The sequence below is a fragment of the Cyanistes caeruleus genome, chromosome 1 (assembly GCF_971803275.1).
Source record: "Cyanistes caeruleus chromosome 1, bCyaCae1.hap1.1, whole genome shotgun sequence".
NCBI lineage: Eukaryota > Metazoa > Chordata > Aves > Passeriformes > Paridae > Cyanistes > Cyanistes caeruleus.
Window position 1 is genome coordinate 18,363,034 of NC_141701.1, and position 21,960 is coordinate 18,384,993.

Sequence of the window (21,960 nt, forward strand, 5' to 3'; positions counted from 1 at the left end):
CCTTAAGTAAAAAGGAAAATGCAAAACCGCCAGTGCTGTAACAAAATCTACAGAATTTGACCATGCCGATACTTTGACACAGATTTCCCCCTCAATTTTCCAGAGTTTAAAGCAAACCACTAGAATGGATATTGGCTAATTCTGTAAATCCATAATTCAGAATGGAAAGATATATGCATCTTAAAGAAATACTTAAAGAATCAGTAACATATGGACTAAGGTACTTCAGTACGTACAAATTTTTTAAGGAGTGAACCCTTGTAAGGTATTTCTTTTAAAGACTAATAATTCCCAATCTGGCATAAGAACTCCATTTGTTATGATTCTTTTTAATTATCATTAAATAGACTCAAGATGAAGTGAGGACTTGAACATTTATCAGCTTCTTCAATAGTAAAACATATCAAGAGAAAATTTTTAAGGATTGAGATCGGCAGAAGAAGAATAATTCCTTATCTATGTAACTACTAAAGCATCAAACACATGATACTTTTCATCTTAAAAATAATTTTTTCTTTCTTTTTAATATTTTAGAAAATGTGTATTTGGTCTAAGAGTTTGATACATTGAAACATTTTCCTTCAGATTACAGTATGCAAATCAAAACAGAAGTGTAAACAACTACAACTAAGATAGAGAGAAAAAATGACACAGATGTCAAAAATAGCACATAATCACAAACAACCACAATAATGAATTTATTCTTACTAGAATTCAGACTTTTTTCAAAGTTAGTCATGCGAGACAGTTAAAGCTTGCAAACCTAGGCAGGCACAGAGCTACTGGGTTGAAGCTGCCTTTTTTGGGATAACATAGCAAAACAAAACGTAACTTTTTGTATTCAATAAACAACCTATAAAGTCTAACACCAGCACAGAGCAATTTGACAGGAGCTAAAAAGCTAAAGCCTAGGCTGGCTTTGGGTAACATGAAAAATGTTACATACCAGCAAAAAGTAAGAACAGTTTACACAGAGGAAAGTAAGTCTTCTCTTATCTAGTGGAGCTCTTCAAGGAGTCTCAAAGTGTAGGTGAATAAAGATCCATGTAAGACTCATCTTTGACTTAAGAAATAATTTCAACAAGATGTCTCAACTTGAAGCTAAAAGCTCTGAAAGAAACTAGTTACCACTACCTAATAGGGGAATGTGGATAAGTCGAAAAATATAAAATAGAGAAAAAGAATTCTCTGCACTGAGACTCCCAGAATCACCTGTATTGAAAACTACTGCTCAGCACTCCTGGTAAGAGATCAAACAAGAGAATTAATAAGTGACGTAAATAGAGATGTAAAGTTAAATGCTGATAAGGACTTATTTAAGAATAAAGAACAAAAGACAACAGCAAAGAATAGCACTCACAATAATGAATCATAATGAATACTTTTACCAGCACAATAAAACAACCCATTAAATTTAATCTACATAAATGGCTGCATATAGGGTCAAACAATACTAATTGAATGTACACAAAAAAACTGTCTGAATTTGTCCTGTTAAGAGGGAGATACTGTATTTGCAATAAAAAGTTCTATAAAACATAATTCAATGTTCAGAAACCATCTTAAAAAATCCAAAAACCCTGCCCCAAAACCCCAAACTGAAAATACAGTGATACTGAGTTATCAGAAAACAATACACAAGAGACACAGCCGTGGCATCACTTTTTAAGTCCATAATGCTCTTGCATTTTTAATACTGACTGCTGTTCAGTCCTCTCATTTCTCATCCAAATACAGGAAAAAACATAGAAGTGACACAGAGAACAGCAGCAGAGTTTTACGGCACAGAATGGCAACTAGAACAGCAGCACATTAGGGCCTCTTAGCTTAGAGGGAAGAAAAAGTGGAGAAGATCCCTGAAGTCATGAGTATTAATAAAGTGAAAATAACTGCTGACAATAACAGACAAATTCAGAGGTATTAAATAAAATTGTTAGATTGAAGGTGTGGGAAAGGAAAAAAAAACCACAAACAGGAGATTTGCACAATCCAATAAAAAAATACAACATTTAATGTCTCAATTACGTTGTAGATGTAGGCATGGCAAACTTTAAGCAATTTTAAAAATAAATCTGTGCAGAAATTTCATGAAGGGCCGTTAAAAACAGAGTTATCACTTCTGGTACAGTAAAACTGCAACATGAAGATGAACAGAAACTGGCAGAACAAACCTCAACATACTGTCATTGCCCTGCTCTTACACACTTCTGGTATCTGCAGTAAGTCTAAGCCAGACACAGAACAAGTTAAACAGACTTCTGCCACAACTGCAGTACAGTTGCTCTTCTGTTCTCAAATACTTAATTTCAAGATACAAAATCTCCATCAACATTTAAAAGTGCTACACAGACAAAACATGGGAAAAAATGGTGGAATACACTCTGCTTTCTTACTTCACTGATCATGACTGAACAAGAAACAAGCAAACAAAAAAAACCCTGTAATGGTATATGATGCTCTGTCAAAGGCAAAAAAAACATTTTTTAGGACCACATAGTGCATTCCCAGCTTACCCATCAGTTCTCATTGGGAACTAACTGAAGTAGCAGTTTCTGATCTTCACAACTCTCACCAACTCCATCCTGTCAGACAGAGCCAAGCTATCTGTTTTTATCCCCTTTAAAACTACCTCTGTACACAATTTTGTTTAGGTCTAGTTCTGTCTTTCCTGGCAGTACAGCAAATATATTTAAGGAAATATATATGTCACCTCAGAAAATTCTCCCCATTAGTAGATGCTTCATTTGGTGAGCAGTTTTCCCTTCTGCAACTCAGAGCATCCTGTAGATAAATGTACAAAGCTGCAAGATCCTCACAGGAGATCTCTGTTAAAAATGAATTCACAGCTACTGCAGCAGTTTTAAGGAATTATCACAGTTCAGATGATAAACAGATATCCAGTGCTCAAATTCAGGGCTCATTATTCTCATCTTATTTAGTGGAGACAAGGAGGTAGGGAAAGAAACATCACCTATACAGTCAAGATAGTAACAACACACAGTCACAGAAAGTGATGAACTCAGATATTCATGGTATGTAACTACTGCCCTTTTACACAATAGTAAGATTTTGATCTGAATCCTTCTAGTATTCCCGATTCCCAGAGGTCTTCAACCACTTCCTGTGCCTCTCTGAAATATGTCCAGCTCATCTACAAAAATAATCCCAAAATAGTAAGAGAAAGGGCAACTTCATGTGACCATATGCATACACTTGTTCCTGTTCACTCCTATAAACAATAGAATTGATGAGAACACTGTCTTACCATTAAAATTTTAAAGTCTTCATTTAAACAACTATATTTCTAAACCCATGATAGTAATGAGACTATCCACATGTCCTAAGGTAAGGAAGCTTACAGAGTGTCTTGAATAAAAAGCGTGGTTGAAAAAGTGTTAAGAAAAACAGCTGAAGAATTATCCTAAAAAAGACTCCATATTTTCTGTGGAATAGAATTAAGGCACAGCTATGTGCCTTATCTCACTTTCCCCAAGTGTTGAGTAAGTGCTCTGCAATCCTCTTGATGGCTGAGCTGAATAATCAGAAGAAACTGCAGGTGCACTAGGATAACAGCGGAGTGGCAGGAACCAGTCTAAGTCTTGAATACGTGAACCCAACTTCCTTTCTCATCAGCAGGTTTCTCTGCACTACTGGACAGACCACCTCAAGAAGAGCCCAACTGGCAAAAAATATTTAGCTTTCTAACTAAAAGGTTCTCCTCCAAAGCAAAACACAGTAATTACTTCTCAATGAAAGACATAAAGAGCAAAAACAAACAAAAAAGCCCTTTCTACCAACACTACTAGAAAACCAGTAACTCTCTTTTATTTTGTTCTGAGAAACAGAATAAGCATTTTATCTGAAGATCTAAAAATGTATCAGTCACTGTGCAGCATCACTAGAAACATTTTCAATTGGACACTACATGAAATTTTAATTAATAAAAAGTGCCCTGTGATAGAAAATACAATGCAGCCTTAATAAGAGTAATCTGTCAGCTTGACTTCTGGCATGTCATCATCTCAAACAAAGTAAGCAAGAATGGAAGAGATTCCAATTCTTACCCTATTGAAATGTATGCAAGTTATGCAATTCACAAGAGTCACATTTCACTCATTAAAATCTTTAGAAAAGAGACTATTACTCAACATCTACATGCTTTGAAAATTGAAACGAAATCTCTGAGGTGACATTAACACTGTTCCATTGTCAAATGAGTCATCTTTTTCAGCAAGTAAGCACAGAGTGAGACAGAACTTAGTGATGATCATATTTTAAAAATAAAGACTATTTTGAATTCTATCCTAAGAAATTAAGTAACTACTTCTTATCTTAATTTCAGCAACAAAACCTCACTTTTACCAAAGTGTAAATGTCCATTACATAATTTGAGTTCAAACTTTATTTTTTATAATGGAAAATTCTGCCATGTGTCTAAAAGAAATAATTTTTTGGAAAAAACTTTTTCCATGCTACTTTTTGATCAGTCAATGCAAGGTATGATTTTTACATGATTTGTGTGAACAAATGTCTATGTTTCACATAAAGCACTTGCCAAAACATTTAATGTATATAAGTAACTCCATGTGTCAGCAGATCAGAAGAAATTTCTGTAAAGTTATGTAAATGCCAAGACAAGCTCAGCAACGGCTGCTTTCCTAAAATCTTGAAATATTTATTTTCCTACAGCAGCCACATGTGTGCATGGAAATAATTAGCAGGTAGATGACACAAAGAAATCTACACATGACAATTTATCAAAACTTTTTACTTAACTTTCACTCACGACATGCAAGCCTTACCCAACAAATTCTAGTTATACAGCAAGGAACATTCCTTTGCATTTAATATTCTCCAATTCTATTATCAGAATTAAGAAATTCAACAACTGTTCTAATATTCACAACTTATGCTTCTAATATTACAAGTTTATGGATCTTTATTATTTGGTTATGGAGAAAACTCAAATAAAGAAATAATCATGCGTTTTACTTATTTAAATATATAATTTTGTTTTGTAATGCCATCCAACAAAGCACTCAATGTTAGCTAGATAGTGAAGAGTAAAACTGCCAAAAATGCATACTTCAAAGATCTGTGGTCCATAAAAGTCACTGTAATATGGTGCACCATTTTCCACTGGTGTCAGCAAAAGGTCATAAAACATGCACCAAGGTGACCCATTCTGTGATATCACTGCAAATGGGTTACATATTGGTCCAACATGACTTAAGATTTAGTGTTAAACCCTTTGGGATATGCAGTGATAAAACCCACCATTTACTGTGGACACCTATGCATCTTGTGCTCAAAACCTCTTGAGTTCAAGCTCCTACTATTTCAGGGAAAGTGAAGAGTGAAGAACTGAAATAGTTCCTTTTATCCTTGCACAAATCTGTGAGTTCTACCACTGCTAAAAGACGGACTTTAAGCTACCACTGTTTTCCAAGTGCTGGATTTGGTATTGTTTCCAGATGTGCTGCCTCAAAAATAACTTTCTGGTGGTTTGGGGTGGTTTTTTACTGTTGTTGCTTGCTTTTTAATTTGTTTGGTGAGGTTTTTTTAATGATTTACTTAGTTTAAGGGATGGCACATGATCTATATCCAGCTCTGGCATACCCTAGTTAATCCCAGTTATCTGTGTTTCTGTGGGTTTTCCCCTCCTGAATAGCAAACCACATCAAATAAACTGACCAAGGAAAGGTAGAGCTTCAACACACACCTAGTAAGATTATGCAAGATTGCCAAAATATCTGCAATAGCCGAAGTATTACATTTACACAGAAGTTTACCCAGTAGACAGTTCCTCAAAACCAAGTAACACTTATAACCTCAATGATTAATAATAATTTTTTGACTTTCCAATAAACATCTACGTCATACAAAAATCTGAAACTACATAGTTTCTTCATATTTCAAGTTTTATCCTTGTGGGAAAAAAATACCAATGAGAATATATTACTACGAGGTTCTCTAGACTTTTATTTTGGCAGCTAATAGCTCGCAGTGGCTTTTACAAACAGCATTCAAAAAATGCTTAGAAGAACAGTACAGTCTGTCTCAGACTTTGTTTTATACAACTGGCATGCTTCATGCATTTTGACTGAAGAGCTACTAAAGTGTCACAGACATAAATCAAAATAACTGCTATTCAGTGTATAATGTTAAGTATATAGATTTAATGTATAATCTTAAGTAAGATTATGCATTAGGAACACAGAATACACATGGCAGACTATATTAGTCTTTTGAATACTGGATATTCTGGGAAATGAAAGACTTGAAAGGCCCAATTCTAAACACTACTAAGATTTCTGGAAATATCACTAGTTACAATCTCTCTCTTAAATCAATGTTTAAGCAGGTATTCCATCACACCTTCCCATCATGAAATGAAGGTAACATTGGTTATTGTAACAGAAGACTAAAGGAAACAAATACAGTAATACAGACACATTTTTCCACACTGAAACAGAAAATAGTCACGGTTTCAAACAACACATTACTGCAGTTTAGAATTATCTTTTAAACTTACTGTATTAGTTGAATCTTCTTGTAAAATTCTGTCATATAACTGGATAGCATCATCATACCTGTACAAAGAAATCATTCACATTCATTTCTGCTAAGACAGAACTTTTGACTTTTTGACTCTTTGCAATAGTTAATAACCCTCCTGCATTTTTTATACCGAAATATAATATACTAAGCAAACTATATTTATACAAAATTCTTTTGAGAGAGTGCTAAGTATCAAAAGCAGTATTTTTTTTTTGTCACCAGTTGCTTCATGAAATACCATTTCAGCAGCAACACAGATATTTTACACCCAGACTCTCACTCTCCTGTTCTCTCTTTATCTCTACCCAATAGATTCAACCATCACATCCCTACTCACCCTTTCATATCTCCCAAGAAACAGAAACTCCAAAATAATGACATTCCACTTCATTGTTGTAACTTAAAAACTCCATGTAAAGTTCCATCTGTTGTGACTTTAGAAAGTATAAACAGCTGCATACAGCAAACTGGAAAGATAGGAGTCTATCAAAGGCTGTAATAAAAATGTCTTCCACCATTTCCCACTTTTTTTACTTGTTTATCAATTTATTCTGCTATCTAAAGTGTACTTGAAACAGGTTACTTCAGGGTCTATGAGCACTTCAGACTTTCTGGGAAACAGTTCTGTGTGTTCAGTCAGCTGTGTACACAGCCTCAACAAATGAAATCATTCAATTCAAACCACATTTCACTACACAGCTGCTGTGCTATCACCACAGAACTAGGGCATACATCGTGTTTTCATGTGTAGTTTGACAGGTAGTTTGTCAGAGATACTGCTGATTGATTTCTGACGCTCCACATTCCTTAGACATCACCTTAGACATCACTCATTTACACACTCGCACAGTTCTCCAAGCAGTGCTGACATTACCATAGCTCAGCTGTCCACTCCAGCTACCATAAGGCACAGGAACCAGTGTGAAAGGAAGCACAAAACCAGAAACGAGTAGAAGGTGACTGCTACAGACCTGAGCAGATGTGCTGTAAAATGCTGTATTTGTGTTCTCTGTTAGTTGCTGCTTTGTCAAATGCATTTTAGAAGACTGAATCTGATGGCCATAATCCCAGCTTTACACAGTGAAGTTCCAGAACATTATTATTTTTATTAGCAAGTATCTACAGGGATGTGTCAGTCCATGGAGATGTTCTTCACTATTTCCTCTTCCTGTTGGGGAAAGGAGATCCTCCCTAGACCCTACAAGTCACTTGGAATTTAATAAGAAGTTCACTTCAATTGAAGTGAACATGATGCCTGCAGCCTGAATCTTTCTAGCCTTCTTTCATAGTCAGGGGAGACAGACAGGCTTTCTCCAGAACAATGTTTAGGGTACCTGCAGATGGGTTCCTGTTCAAAACCCCAAGCTGAAGCCTCTTTCTGCTCTGACTTCTGGAGAACTATGACATGAACTACGGACATGAAACTTCAGTTTTTGTTAATTTCTCTGCTCCCTGATACTCTAATCTCAAGGATCTGATCTGACAGAGACATTTTGTTAAGAACTGTGATTAGCACTTTCAGAAAGCTCTAGCTCAATAATGCTTCATTGCTAAAACCACACATGATGTTAGTGCAGCAGTCATCTCCCACAAAGACCAGTTCCCATGCAATAACATCTTTAATGTAGTCACATAAGCCTGAACTGAATTATGATCTATTGTACTTCTGAATAGAGTTGGGAAAAACTTCTGTCATTCTCTGTCTCTCTACCCAATATAAAATAAAGGCAAGAGAGCTAAGTTTAATGGAAATTCTTAAAAAATATGCATTTTATATAAAGTGTGTTTGAAACATAGAGCATCTGGTTGCTCTGAGACAGCTCCACTGAGTGGAGTCCATTTATTCCTTCTTGTTGATTCAAGCAATGGACATTTATCAGTGTTTCGTATCAAATGCCATTTTCAAAGCTAATTTTGCAAGAATGTATTGGATTAAGAACATATGCTAAGTGTCTTTTAAAAAAGCATTTAGGGTGTACTTCTAATTCCTTTTTATCATGATGCTCCAAAGGCTCGAAACTCATCAACTCTGTATGCAAAATGTGGCATGGAACAGACTTCCTACCATTCACAGGCACTGGAAGCCATTCTTAACATCCAAGAAAACTGCTATAGAACAGAATGCTGACAACAAAGATGTATCCAAGGAGGAATGTGTACAATAAAGGTCATCCTCAAATCCTCAGATCACTCATTTGGAAAGTTGTCAAGTTTTAATCTGTTCACTATTTTTAGTAATTTCTGTTAAACGTAGTAAGTTATAGCCCTTCTACAGGATATTTCAAAAAGTCAGTCTGATTTTTATGTTCTGCCACTCAATTCCATACGTTTTTTTATTTGTTTCTATAACAAACTCTATAGATTTAATCCTTTTTAAGTTAATTTATCCACACTGAAGAAACAAGAGTAAAGAGCTACACCCTGCAGTAATCAGGAATATAAAAGAAGAATTAAGGCAAAAAAACCACTGGCACTGATTTTCATATGCTGCCCTAGCTCTCTCAGATGAAACTTAGACCACACAAAATTTGCCAAAAAACTTGCAGTGCTCTATTGCATAATGACTTAGGCTGTAAAGTAAGATATCCTTCTGATCTATGATCTCTGATGGGAAGATTGCAAAAATGAAACACAGTACCTGCAAAAATGCAATACCAATGGCTAAAAATCTTAAAATGATCGTGCACACTGTTACTTGCTATACAGAAACTGCCCAACATTATTTTGCCATTTTGTAATGGCTGAATGCTTTTCTAAGAAAGAGCAAACATTGTTTTCTAACAGCAAGTACATTTTTTAAAATTCAAGCTTTACCTTTCCATAGCTTCAAATCGCATTCCAGTTAATCGTTTAACTCTGTGGCTCCCAGGAAACTGCCGCCTCAGCTCCTGAAGACAAAACTATACAAAGAACCAAAAATACTATTGTGAATATAATTATTTTCCCAGAAGCTAGAAGAACAGGAAAAAAAAAGGCCTTATATTGTAATTCAACTACCTGCCACACCAGTTCTGAGTAAAAGTAAATACTAATTTTTGAAATAAGCAATATTACAAAATGAAAGCATTAATAAAGAGAAGATTGGAAACTGAAATTCTGTTAGATGACTAATTTTAAAAAGTATCTTCCATACAGGGCATTAGATTGTCAAGTCCTCTTGGAAATAGATATTTGCCCAGAAAATTACACTCACCTACTAAAACAGCTCTGATATTATTAAAATTTGAATTCTGTTTAGTTGCCCCACAATGACACAATACAGTAAAAAAAACAAAGACAGTAAGAGCTCAAGTGATACTTCTTTAATAAATGGATATTTCACAATGAAACAAACTATGCTAATACAATGCTCTGTGTTTATTTTTAAAACAAAACTTTGAAATCCAAAGAAAATGTTTCCCACTGGCTTGGGTACAGCCTGCTGGCAGAAGAGGCATAATTTTAACTCTTGAAATCAATAAGACACCTGGGCTGGATAAAAAGAATTCATCACAGGCAGATTTTTCTGGATTGGCAGAAGATGTTTGGTAGAGGGGCTGAGTCACAACTTCCCCACAGCAAACTCGTAACCCAACCACGAATGCAGCTAAATAGCACTGTAAAGTTCATCTCTGAGTCATGACATTGGGAGGCAGGACAGACCATAGCCTCTAAAAACAGACCGATGGTGTGCATCATGTTAAAAGCTTCACACTGAATCTTCCTCTTCCAGGCATCTATTTATGTAACTCAACTTAGAAACTTGCTCTTCAGACCTAAAGGTCTAGCAGATACCCATCTACATGATCTGCTCCATATCATCAAATCCACTGGTCAAAGGAAAAAGTGGATTTTTCCTTTACAGATCAGTAACAATTAGTAGGATCCCTCTTTGTTTCTGTAGATAAACAGGTTGCTAAAGCACATCCAAGAGAATACTCACATCTCTCCCAGATGCTAAGAAATAGAAGCGAGAAAAGCAACAGTGACCAAAGCTCTGACGCTTAGCTTCAAGCAAGAACAATTATTTTTATCCCAATCAACTTAATTTGCAATGAACCAAGATCTTTACAACAAAATGTCACATAGAAAGGCTCAGGTTTAGCATAGAAATTGTTTCATTGAGTAATATCTACGTGAACTGCTGTTGCTCTAGTCATAAAAAAATCACATGTATTTAGCAGCTTGTTACAAGATGTCTGAAGTAATCTCTGACCATTCTTAAGAGACAGGAAAATTTACAAAACACTCCAGAAAAGTAGATTTGCTCCAGCTTTTAAAACCTAGACAACCTTGTAGACTTCAAAAAGAAATTTTGCATACAATAAATCCATCCTGTGGTCCAGTGATCAGTGAAACCTGAAGGATAGTGATTTTTATGAACACATGCACTATTTTTCTCAAAAAAAACCCAAACAAACCAAGTAACAAAAATAGCAATATTTACAATATTAAAGTCCACAATCTGTAGATGGACTTTTACATCTAAAAAATCCTCATTGACAATATGAAAGTAGTTGTAAAGTGCAGAAGAAATGCAAGATCAGAATTGTTCACATTAGATCTCACTACACAACCATTACCCAACCAAACACAGCAGTCTCTCTTAATCTACTCCTGTAGATTAAGCTATCAGACACAATAAAGTGACAGGAAAAGCTGTAATAAAGCATTAACAACTCACTGTAACACCGATAAAACCAAAAGCGCATAAATAAACTACATCAACTATATCTTCAAAATGTTCTGGACTCAGCAGCACTGAATGTCCTCTTTTTAAATGGGACCAGTAACCCTCATAGTAATTTATTTTATTGAGGACTGGTTTTGCCCCGTGTCAATAATCTACTTGCGAAATTCTTTCAGAATTCTCTGTTACAGTAGCAAACGTAATTTGCATGTGAAACTTCAACATGTACTTAATTTATTTAATTTACTTTCTGACTTTTTAAATATCAGACAAAGGCAGAGAAACATAAAGCTGGACTTCAGCAGATAAAAAACTAGTAATGCAAGTGCTGCCAACAATAGGTGATAGCACTAAACCACCTGTGTGAACTAAATGGCTGACTGCAGCAGGGGCATGCATTACACATGGGCTTTTTGAGAAGGACAGAAAGGACAGAAAATAATAAATAGAGGAAAGAAAAATAAAAAAACCAAAAGTCAGAGAAATTGCTCTGAAAGCTACCTCAGCTTCTCATTTGGAGCAGATGACATCTATCCCCCTAAGCAAAATGCATCCCAGCTGTCAAAAGCTCACTGCTAAAAAACTAGAAGTGACAAAACTGTTTGTCTGCTTTGGAGCTACAGCTGTAGTAAAATGCCATAGATGATGTCGACTTGTTTGAATTAACTACCTCTTTATTATAAATCAATTAAATTAAAAATTAAAAAAAACCCTCTATGTTTCCACCTATGTTTTTAATCTCGTTTCTGAGATGCATATAAAATGTTGCATTCCCTCATCTCAAGCAATATTCCTTGAAGGGCACAGACACTGAAATTCAAACTCCCTGCCAGGGTTAGTAAAAACAAAGACTGTTTCACAACTGATTTTTCAACACTGGCTCCGTCAACAATTTTGTGAAAGTCTTCTTTAAAAGACCCTGAAAATAAAGACCAAATCTGTTTTACATATAACTCAGGACACAGAAGTGTATTTATTTAAACAGTAAGTCTATTTGTTTTTCTTTAAACAAACAGCTATACTACAACAGTATTTTCTTCTGAGGGACAAAAGAAAGGGAAGTTCAGTGGGTTCACTAGTTCAAAGTCTTGTACTATATTTTCCAGCATATTTAATTTCACCATATATATATATATATATATATAAAACCCTGTCTAGTTCTGCCTACTTTCAACCTTCCCTTCTCCCAATTTCATCCTCTAATCTGTCCCCTTGCACTAAGTTTTACCCAAATGACATCACATGAACCTCAAAGATTTTATGACGTATTTTGTCATCTGACAGAGAACAAGGCATTGGAGGAGTAACTGCCATGAAAGACCTGGAGCCCTGGAAATGGCTTTTTACTTAGAATAAGCTCAAGCTTGATGGCTTTCAGGACACAAAGTAAGTCTGTTTTCTTCTGACTGTTTTGTGAAGGAGGGGTGAAAAGATGATTAAAATTTTCCTGTAAGACAAACTTTTGCCTTTTCCTGTTTTTGCCTTTAAAGGATTAGCTAAACTGACTGAGTTGTTTTGGTCATTTGTTTCAGTGGCTTTTTTTTTGTTTTTAATCTAACAAACAGGTTACAGTTCAAAATAAGCTAATTCTATCTCAATTGTTATTTATATCATTCAAATAAATTTAAATATAAATTTACAAAACTCATATAAATTGAACGCATATAAATTGACAAAACTCAAATATCTATTAACAATACTTTTATTAACAATCCCCAAATAACTTGGATTGCAAGACTTTTGGAGGTCAGCTGCTCCAAATCCTCACTCAAAAGGGAGCCAGTTTCCAAGGGAGTGCAGAGCCATATCCCAATCTAATTTTAAAGTATTTCCAAAGGAGATTCCACAGCTTCAATGTGTCACTTGTCATAAAGCATTCAAAGTTCTTCCTAATAGGTAAGTAGAATTTCCTTTGTTGCAGCTTATGTCCCACATTTGTCTTCTGTTGCACACCTATGACAATATGTGCCAACCTTCTTTATACCTTCCCTCCCATCAGTATACATTCAAAAATCCTTCTTGACTTTCCTAAGACTTAACATCAATCTCCCAGCCTTTCCTTACACATTATGCTATCCAGCTCCTTGTACGTCTTGAAGACCTGCTCCAATATGTCAGTGATTTCTTTGATGGCAGCCAGCATAACATATAATGTGATATGTAAGATGGGTCATTTTACCTCAAAACATTCAGAAAACCAATATAATTTGAGAGGTTTTCAATAAACAAACACTCTCTGTACAATATGGCAACTTCAATATTATTCTTGACCTTTAGCCCATACCAGAGTAGCTGTAAATATTTTCATGGCTATTGGAAGAGAAGTGATCTGTCTAAACATAAGTTATGCCTTAGAGGAGGTGGGTGGTGGCAGTTTCTTCATAGCTGCGTATTTCCTGATAGATATTCTTTCTACCAGTCCAGACTATGGAGTTCAGAATATCCTGTAACTGTCCAAAAAACTATCTGGAAGAGATATCCAGGACAAAAACATACAGTGTGAAAGAAAAGTCAACTTGAAAACTTACCAATGCCAAATCATCTCGACTGCAGTCCAGGGCAGCAATCATCACCTGTTCATAAATTATCCAAACTGGAAACAAAGAGACAATAAATGCAGATAATTGGTTTAGGGTTTGTTTAAGATAATAGGAAACACCTATCATGTAAACAGGATTAATTAATTCTGTCTGTATATTTTTCCCCTTCTACTTCCATGAATCACGGCTGAAACACAAACAAATTAAGAAACTGCTGGAATTAATCAAAAACTTATTCAAGCTATTTAGTGCTTTTAGTGCCAAAATACTTTCTGATATCTTGAAAGGCAAAAATGCTCTAATTCTCCATTTTTCCCAAAATCCTAACTGCCATGTCCTAGACAGATCCCTGTGAGGACTTGCTTCAATTTCTGTCACAGTGTTGAAGAACAATCAAAATCGGGCAGAATAACATCTAAGTAACAGTTTCAAATGAAGTTTTCACATTGCAGTCTAAATACTAATACAGCAAGCTAACAGTTCTATCAGGTAATTTTTATGGGTGTTCTCACTGCAGCCCACATTTGGGAAAGAAATAAACTCATGGAATTCTGGAAGTCTATTAGACTAAGAAAGTAATATATATTTAATCAACAACAGCATGTAGTGAAAGAGAATATAAAGCCTATTAAATAAAACAGAAGACTGAAAAAAGAAAACCAAATCAGAAAAGGAAACTTTTAAAATAATGATTGTTTACTTACTGTCATCTCCAAGTTTGGATGCATATTCGTTAATTAACTCTTCTCCAACATCCACTATCTGTTCACTGTTTCGGTAGTTTTCTTCTCTCCATTTCCTCATTTTATCACGCATATCTGTGGGCAAAGGGGAAAAAAAAATGAGATTTTCAGACAGTAATGGAATTTGAATGTTCATATGAGAGATAAGATATACACATCTGAAGAATGGGATTAAAGAGCAACAGAGCTAAGAAAGTGACTTATAGTAATATTAAAAACCTAGTAGAGAACAGATTTCTGAAACCCTATTACCCAAACTGTGTTCATGCTCTAAAGTAATCACTTCAACTTCTAAGTTTGCAGTCTCTTGGGTCAACAATGTATGCAGTAAAAAAACGTATACCTAGCTATCCAATAAATAATAAAATTTCTGCATTGTTAGGTAAAATAACCTACAAGAGATTTCTCCTGAGTAGTTTCACACATTTACAAACAACACTAAAATTGCATTTCTGCTACAGGTTGATAAATTCTCACTTGAAATTTTAGAAAAACCATTAGAACTTCTACACTGAAAGGAATCAACACACTCCTGGAGAAAGGAGCTTCAATAAAGATAGACATAGATGTGAAGGCTTTCTACATCAGGAAAGTATAAAAAGTATCACTATTTACCTAGGAAGAGGGAAACAATAGTTTATTCTATTATATAGGATTTTCGTTTCAAGAGTACATTTAAGATCTCCAAGAGAGTAGGCATATTCATCAAGTCAGCTACAGAATGCTACCTTGCCTGAGCTTTATTTATCCTCTAGATCAGGAAATTGCTAAGAATGTGATTTTATATACACATACATTTATATATGTATAGCTATTCTATACACAAGAACAAATTTTGAGAAAACTTAAGGAAAATAGTTTTCCTTACTAGATAGTGGCTTTACTAATAAGAAGGTACCAGGATAACTGTTGCTAATATTTTTTTAAAACTTTACAGCAGCTGGAAAAATAAATACAGCAACAGATCTAAACACTGTCAGTTTTTCTTGCACTTCAAAACACAGAGTTAACATAAATGACAGTTAAAAATGAAGCACTGAGAGCTGTTCCATCTACCTGAAGTGATCTCGGATCGCTCATAAGACTGTTATTGTGCTACATTTTGTGTTTTGAAATTCAACCAAAACCACCACAGGGTTACATTTCATATGCATGGGCAAAGTTAAATGGTTCTAGACATATGATGGTCCCTGGAAATTCAACGTCAGACGGCAAGAATGTGAGTGAACGCAAACATTCACAAAAGCTGACAAGCTAAACGCCTAAAAATAAATAAGATGTCTGATTTCCACCCACTCATTTACTTGGAAATTATCAATGCCTCCATTCCAGGGTAATTCTAAATGGAATAATGTCTGAATTATATATTAACAGAAGGTACATCTACCATTCATCACACAAGTACATTTACAGCAATGGAAAAAAACCCATAGAACAGAGAATAGAACATCAGCTGATGAATTAAAAACTTATTAATTTTAGAAATACTGAATTTTTTGTAAAAGACAGAAGAAAGAAAACACTAAGAACTGCAGTAAAATTACACAAGGCTTTTCACAATGTTGTCAAACAATGATTTTTTTACTAAGAAATCTATCAAAAGAGTCAGAAGATTTTGATAGATTTTTAGATTTAGATTTTTTAGATTTTTTTTTTTGATAGATTTTTTTAGATAGATAGATTGATATTGGACACAATACAAGGCTGGGCAGAAGCAATTAGGGATTTAAAAAGAAAAAAATAAGTAAGGTAAAGAAATGTCTAAGTTTAATTACAAGCTCTCCTGTCACCTATACGCTGGTGCTGAGCAATTTATACATTTGTTTTAGACTTGGGTTTTTCTAAATTGGCCCACATGTAATGTGTAAATCAAAGTCACAAGTTCTAATGAACAGAGGCACTTGGGACAATGTTTGCTCTTGCCTAAAACCATGCAAGAAGTCTACCACAACCCAAGAGATACAACCTGTGTTTCATTTTTCTGTCCAGAAAGGTGTCAGTTCATTTGGCCTGAGCAACCAGATATGAAATAATTCTCCTGTAACTACCTACACTTCCACTTTGCATTGCACATAGTTTTCAAGTCCTTGATATCTAAAAGCACCTGATGAAATGAAGGAAATTACCACTTTGGGGCAGACAGAAATTGCAAACTCCAAAATATCACCTTGGCATATAGCTGCTACCATGGCAGTCACTCAGGAACCCAGCAGCCATTACATTTCCAGAGCTTATGTGTATATTGATTCTCTGTTACAGATGCCAAATCTGTACCCACAGTCCACATCTGTGCACTCTCATCTGGCAGGTGCATGCAGATGAGGCACAGGTGTCACAGCTGGGTGCTGCAGATGCTGCCTGTAGCCCTGGCAACTCCTCGGTCAAAAGGGCCTCAATCTAAAAAAAAACCCCAGCATCCCACCTTTGCCTGCTGTAATCCCATAAATCCATATAGAAAACCCAGAGTAAACTGATCTGACTCTTTGATTACAACTGAAAATTAGGAATACCTAGAAGAACATAAAGACAGCTCAGAACACAACAAAAGCACATCAAAAACAGTTAATTTGCCCATAGATTATTACAGACATAAAAAGTTAGGCTGTTTCCTACTTCCTAGAGACTTTCTATACAAACTAAATATGAATTGAGCTTCTAAGCCACAGAAAGGGTGTTTGTCACCTAAAGTAGACTCTGACTGGAGACATTAAAGATAGAAGTGCTCAGTTGATAAATTCATTTGGAATTTTCTCTTCTCGTATATAATATGTTCCCAGATATACACATTTGCAAGAAATATACACACTGTTAAACTTCATCTTATAAAGCATTTTATGTTATTTTCAAAAATGACAAAAGGTTCCTTGAAAAAAGTCTCACATGGTAATGAAAACTTTTTAAGTGCCACGATTGAAGCAATGCAATTTTTAATATGGAAAATAGCAATACTAATTAAATGTTACAGAGAACTTAAGCAAGAGGTATTCAGAGCTAATAAAAATCTTAAAAAATACTTATTGCGCTTTTTCAATTTATATCAAAAGAGGTAGTTTAAAGAATACGCCATTCCTTTCTCTTTTTCATTTTGATATCCACTGAGGAGAATTATTGACTGAAACAAGAGTTGCCATGACTGCACTCAAAGATCCTCAAAAAGCTCAGAAGTCACTGCTTCCCTTTGGTAGGGTGTGATGTGTTTAACACCATAATGCTGCTGTGCAAGGGTAAGAAAAGAAAACCTGGCTTATTCTGTCCAATTCTGACAATGTGTCAGATGCATTTTCCATGGAAGTTGATTGTTATTTTAATAGCTCTTGAACTGCTGCCTGTTTGCAGATCATACTAATTTTACACTTGTGTACTCCAGAACTGGCTCCTAAAATTAAATTGCACAGATGCTTGCTTTTTTTAATATTTCCACTCACAGGAAAATTCATCTACAATGTATCACTGAAAATATGCTAAATGTTTATTCTGCAAAGTTTCTACATTATTCTACATAGCTTAAGAAAGTCCCAGTAAGAAGGGTACCAAGTGATGTGCAAGCCTACTACATCACAGTCCCTGGCTACACCTGCAGTTTCTGGCTTCCTGTCACTCCACATAGTTTCTAATGTTTTTTTATTTATGAAGGAAGCAGGAAATATGCCATTTTCTCTAGGATAATTAGTACCAGTATTAAAAAAAAAACCTCCCCCCCCCCAAAAAAAAAAATTTAATTAAAAGCAGCAACATATCACTTTTGTCTCAAGTAAAAAGTTTTACTGTAAAATATGGTATTGGATCATCTAAGCCCATTGAACAAGGCCATGAAGTTAAACAAGATGTTTTGCTGCTACACAGATTTCCAAATATATTTTAAAGCTTGAGATACAGCAACAAAGTAAAGAAAAACATAAAAACAACACTCCCACACTGAAAAACACAGTCATTTTCAATTATCTTTCCTAACCACCTGTATCATGCATGTACCTAAAAAAATTTAACCATGGTTAAACTCCTACATCTGTCTCAAAGAACCTGAGTGAAAAGCAAAGCAAGATACAAACTATTTAACTTGCTACATGTTATTCTTATTTCCTAACTTTAAATCACATATTTAAGCAATATGTAAGTATAAAATGTCCTGTTTAGAAAGGCCTGAATATATAAAGGACATATCAACCATAGACCTGGTTTCACATAAATTAGGCACTTTAGAGAGATTCAAAATCAGCTACATAAAATTCCTAGAACTGTGTTCAAGTTCTTTGCTAGGAACTAGGTCACAACACTGCTGGAATCACTTCACCCATGAAAAGCTTTGCTGCACCAGGATCTTAAAGTTAATGTGAGCTTTAATGTTAAAGCTTACACAGACAAAAAAAGTTATCTTTTTTAAGAAGAATCCTTGTTACAGCACCCATTTTTCACTTTACTTTTCATCTCTTGCAACAGAGAAAAAAAATACAGAATTTTTCAAATGCATGCTTCCAAAGTGGAAACAGTCCCTTGTACCAACACACACCAGCCTTTCATTTGGATGTACACTTGAAGAGACTGAGAAGCTGATATGACAAAACTCATCAGCTGGTCCTCCAAAATTTTTCACTCAATCCCACCCATATGCAAAAGTCTACACCTAGCACAATGCCACAACTTTCAATCAGAACTCTTCTAAACAAAATGTGGAGGTTATTTCTAAGAGTAGGAAGCTCACCTCAGTAAGAATTAGCCAAGTCCAAAAGCAGTAAGCTTGAATATCCTACCTGGCCTCTAAATTAGAGCATAAACATACACTCTGCAAAACAATACACTCCAGGCCAAAACAATCTAGGGCTGAATGTACAGAGACAAGTCCACAGTGCATGTTACCCATCCTGTAAAAAAGCTCATTTCTCTTTTCCATCATCAATACCCAAGAACAACAGGAAAAAAACCCCAAAAAACTAAATCCCTGCATTTTGTAATAACATCTGCTCAAGAAAAAAAAAACAACAAACCAAACTGGAAAATTTTTCAACACAAGGTGGTTTAGGGCAACTTCTGTGAAAATCTAACAATAACACCAGTTATGATCCATATGATCTCCATCCAAGCTGAGCTTCACAATCACCATACCTTCATTCAAGAGATATAAAAGAATTGTCAATCAAGATTTTCCCATTTAGTCTAACGACATCATGATGATACAACCAAATATCAAAATGAAATTAATTATACAGTGATCTCCAGACACACTGACAAGCAAGCTCACGTCTTCATCCTTTGTAATTCAGTTACAGCACTATTTTCTTCAATACCAGGTGAATTTTTTTTCTGAGATAAATGGAATTTGAACCAAAGTCTCAATGTTTGAAATTGTATTTTGTTTTGCTTCAATCCTAGAGAAAAAGGTGCCGGTAAGACACCATGGGCACTGTTTCAATGGGCAAGTTACTAGCATCTGCTAAAATACATCCCATGCAATGTTCCTCCTATGAGCTACAAAACCAAAGTAAGCACTAATTCATGACTGGGTAATTATTCCACTGCTCAATTATTTCTTCACAGATTGGCAGTAAAGAAATGAAAACCCAAGATCACACAGCTTCTCTCTGCATTATCTTCTCTACACTACAATGTTTGCAACTCACGGTACATCGCTAATGGTTCCCCCTTTATGGACAAAATTATTATTATAAACAATTCATTTACTCTTCATAGGAGACTGAAAAGAGCTTGAGTTCTGTCTTGAGCTCCTATGTGAATACCAGTTATAAAAAAAGAACCACTGAGAACATCAAGTAAAGCTCAGACAGTATTGCTATATGAAAAATAAATCACCATTGTGATCGAGCAGACGTGAAATCTATAAAGACCCAGAGGGTGGGATTCTCAAAAACTTTTGTCACTTCAGACCTTCTTGGAGTTTCCCCACAAACGTTTATGATCGAGTTTTACTAGACTATTAGGTAATTTTCAGCTGACCAAAGGATGAGCTATGACACAAACTGCTGACCCTGCCAAGAGCCCATTTTTGCTGGTGAGCGCTGTACCCAGAGGGAGAAGGCCGGGAAGCGACGCAGCGGCTGCCGCTGTGCCCTGGGGATGCGGGGTCTGTCCCCGCGGAGCAGCGAGGGGAGGTGAGGGGAGGTGAGGGGAGGTGAGGGGAGGTGAGGGGAGGTGAGGGGAGGTGAGGGGAGGTGAGGGGAGGTGAGGGGAGGTGAGGGGAAGTGAGGGGAGGTGAGGGGAGGTGAGGGGAGGTGAGGGGAGGTGAGGGGAGGATGGCCCTCCGCGCACCGGGGCAGCGCGGGGCGCTCCGGACCAGGTGCGCGTCACCGGCGGGGGACCTGCGGGCACCGAGGGGCCGAGGGCAGGTCATCACTTCTGCAGTCCGGCCGCTCACAGCCCGAGGAGCCGGGCGCCCGGCAGAACCGCCGCCCCTCGCTGCTGTTTCTCGGGCCTGTCCGGCCGCTCGGCGCCGGTCCAAGCCCGCCGCGCTCCGGGGCTCCGGGAGCGCCGCCCCCTCCCCGCGGCCGGGGGCCGGCCGGGCCGGGCAGGGTCCCTGCCCCGGGCGGGGACCACCGGCTGCGCGGCGTTACCTTCCCAAGTCACGTCGTACATCTCCGACACCTTCGCCATCTTGGCGGCCGCCCCGTGACGCAGCGCGGTGACGGCCCCGGCCGTCATTGGCGGGAGGCGGGAGCGGGCCCGGCCCGCCGGGGCCGAGCCCGGGGATGGTGCGGGGCTGCCTGGCGCCCGCAGCCGCCGCGCAGCCCGGCCGGGCCAGCGCGGGGCTCCTTCCGTCCCCTCCGTCCCCTCCGTCCCTGTCGCGGCGGGCAGAGAGAGCCTCGCCCCGCTGGAGGGGAGCCTCCGAAGGGCCAGCGCGTCAGGCAGCGGGCACCGGTCCCGCCGGGCCTTTGGGCTCTGGTAGCCATTGCTCGCGTCGGGAGCGCATGACGGGGACACGCGTGATCCCCAGCCCCCGGCGCTCCGCTCCTATACCAGCCTCGTGCACTGGGGTGAAAACCTCTGAGCCCAAACTGCAGGTGGCACTAAGCCTCCCGGTAAATTTCCTGTGTTACAGCCCGCATAAACTGTCCAGGACCAGTTCGTATGGTATAAGCTTGTACGCCTTGAACACACGCCGGGCGCTGAGGTGCCCTGTGCGGGTTCAGCATGAGAACTGCCAGTGTTTCCTGCCCCTGGCATCCTGGAGAGGGGCATGAACCTTCCAGGGTGAACCATCGGTTTCTGTGTGTCGGGGTTTGACTCTGGCCTATCACCAGGTACCCACGGGAGTCACTCGCTCACCCTCCCGTGCCACAGCTGGGCAGCGGAGAGGGGAAAAACAATTCAGGAACGCTTCATGGGTGAGATAAGGACCGGGAGAACCCTTCAAGGACAAAACAGGCTCAGCTTAAGGTTGCGAAGTTATTTTATTACTAACAGAATCAGAGGAGAATAATGAGAAGTAAAATAAGCT

At 37.4% G+C, this 21,960-nt stretch overlaps 1 protein-coding gene across 1 annotated transcript in view; it reads right to left on the reverse strand.

Moving 5' to 3' along the window:
- Nucleotides 1–21,248, reverse strand: part of EMC2 (ER membrane protein complex subunit 2) — a 36,891-nt gene extending 15,643 nt beyond the window's left edge. The window contains exons 1-5 of the mRNA XM_086880335.1: nt 21,077–21,248; nt 14,475–14,588; nt 13,759–13,823; nt 9,376–9,461; nt 6,536–6,593 (exon numbers count right to left, since the gene is read on the reverse strand). Of these exons, the coding sequence (XP_086736461.1) occupies nt 6,536–6,593; nt 9,376–9,461; nt 13,759–13,823; nt 14,475–14,588; nt 21,077–21,164 (411 nt within the window). The 5' untranslated portion in view covers nt 21,165–21,248. The remainder of the gene's footprint in view (nt 1–6,535; nt 6,594–9,375; nt 9,462–13,758; nt 13,824–14,474; nt 14,589–21,076) is intronic.
- Nucleotides 21,249–21,960: the final 712 nt, after the last annotated feature.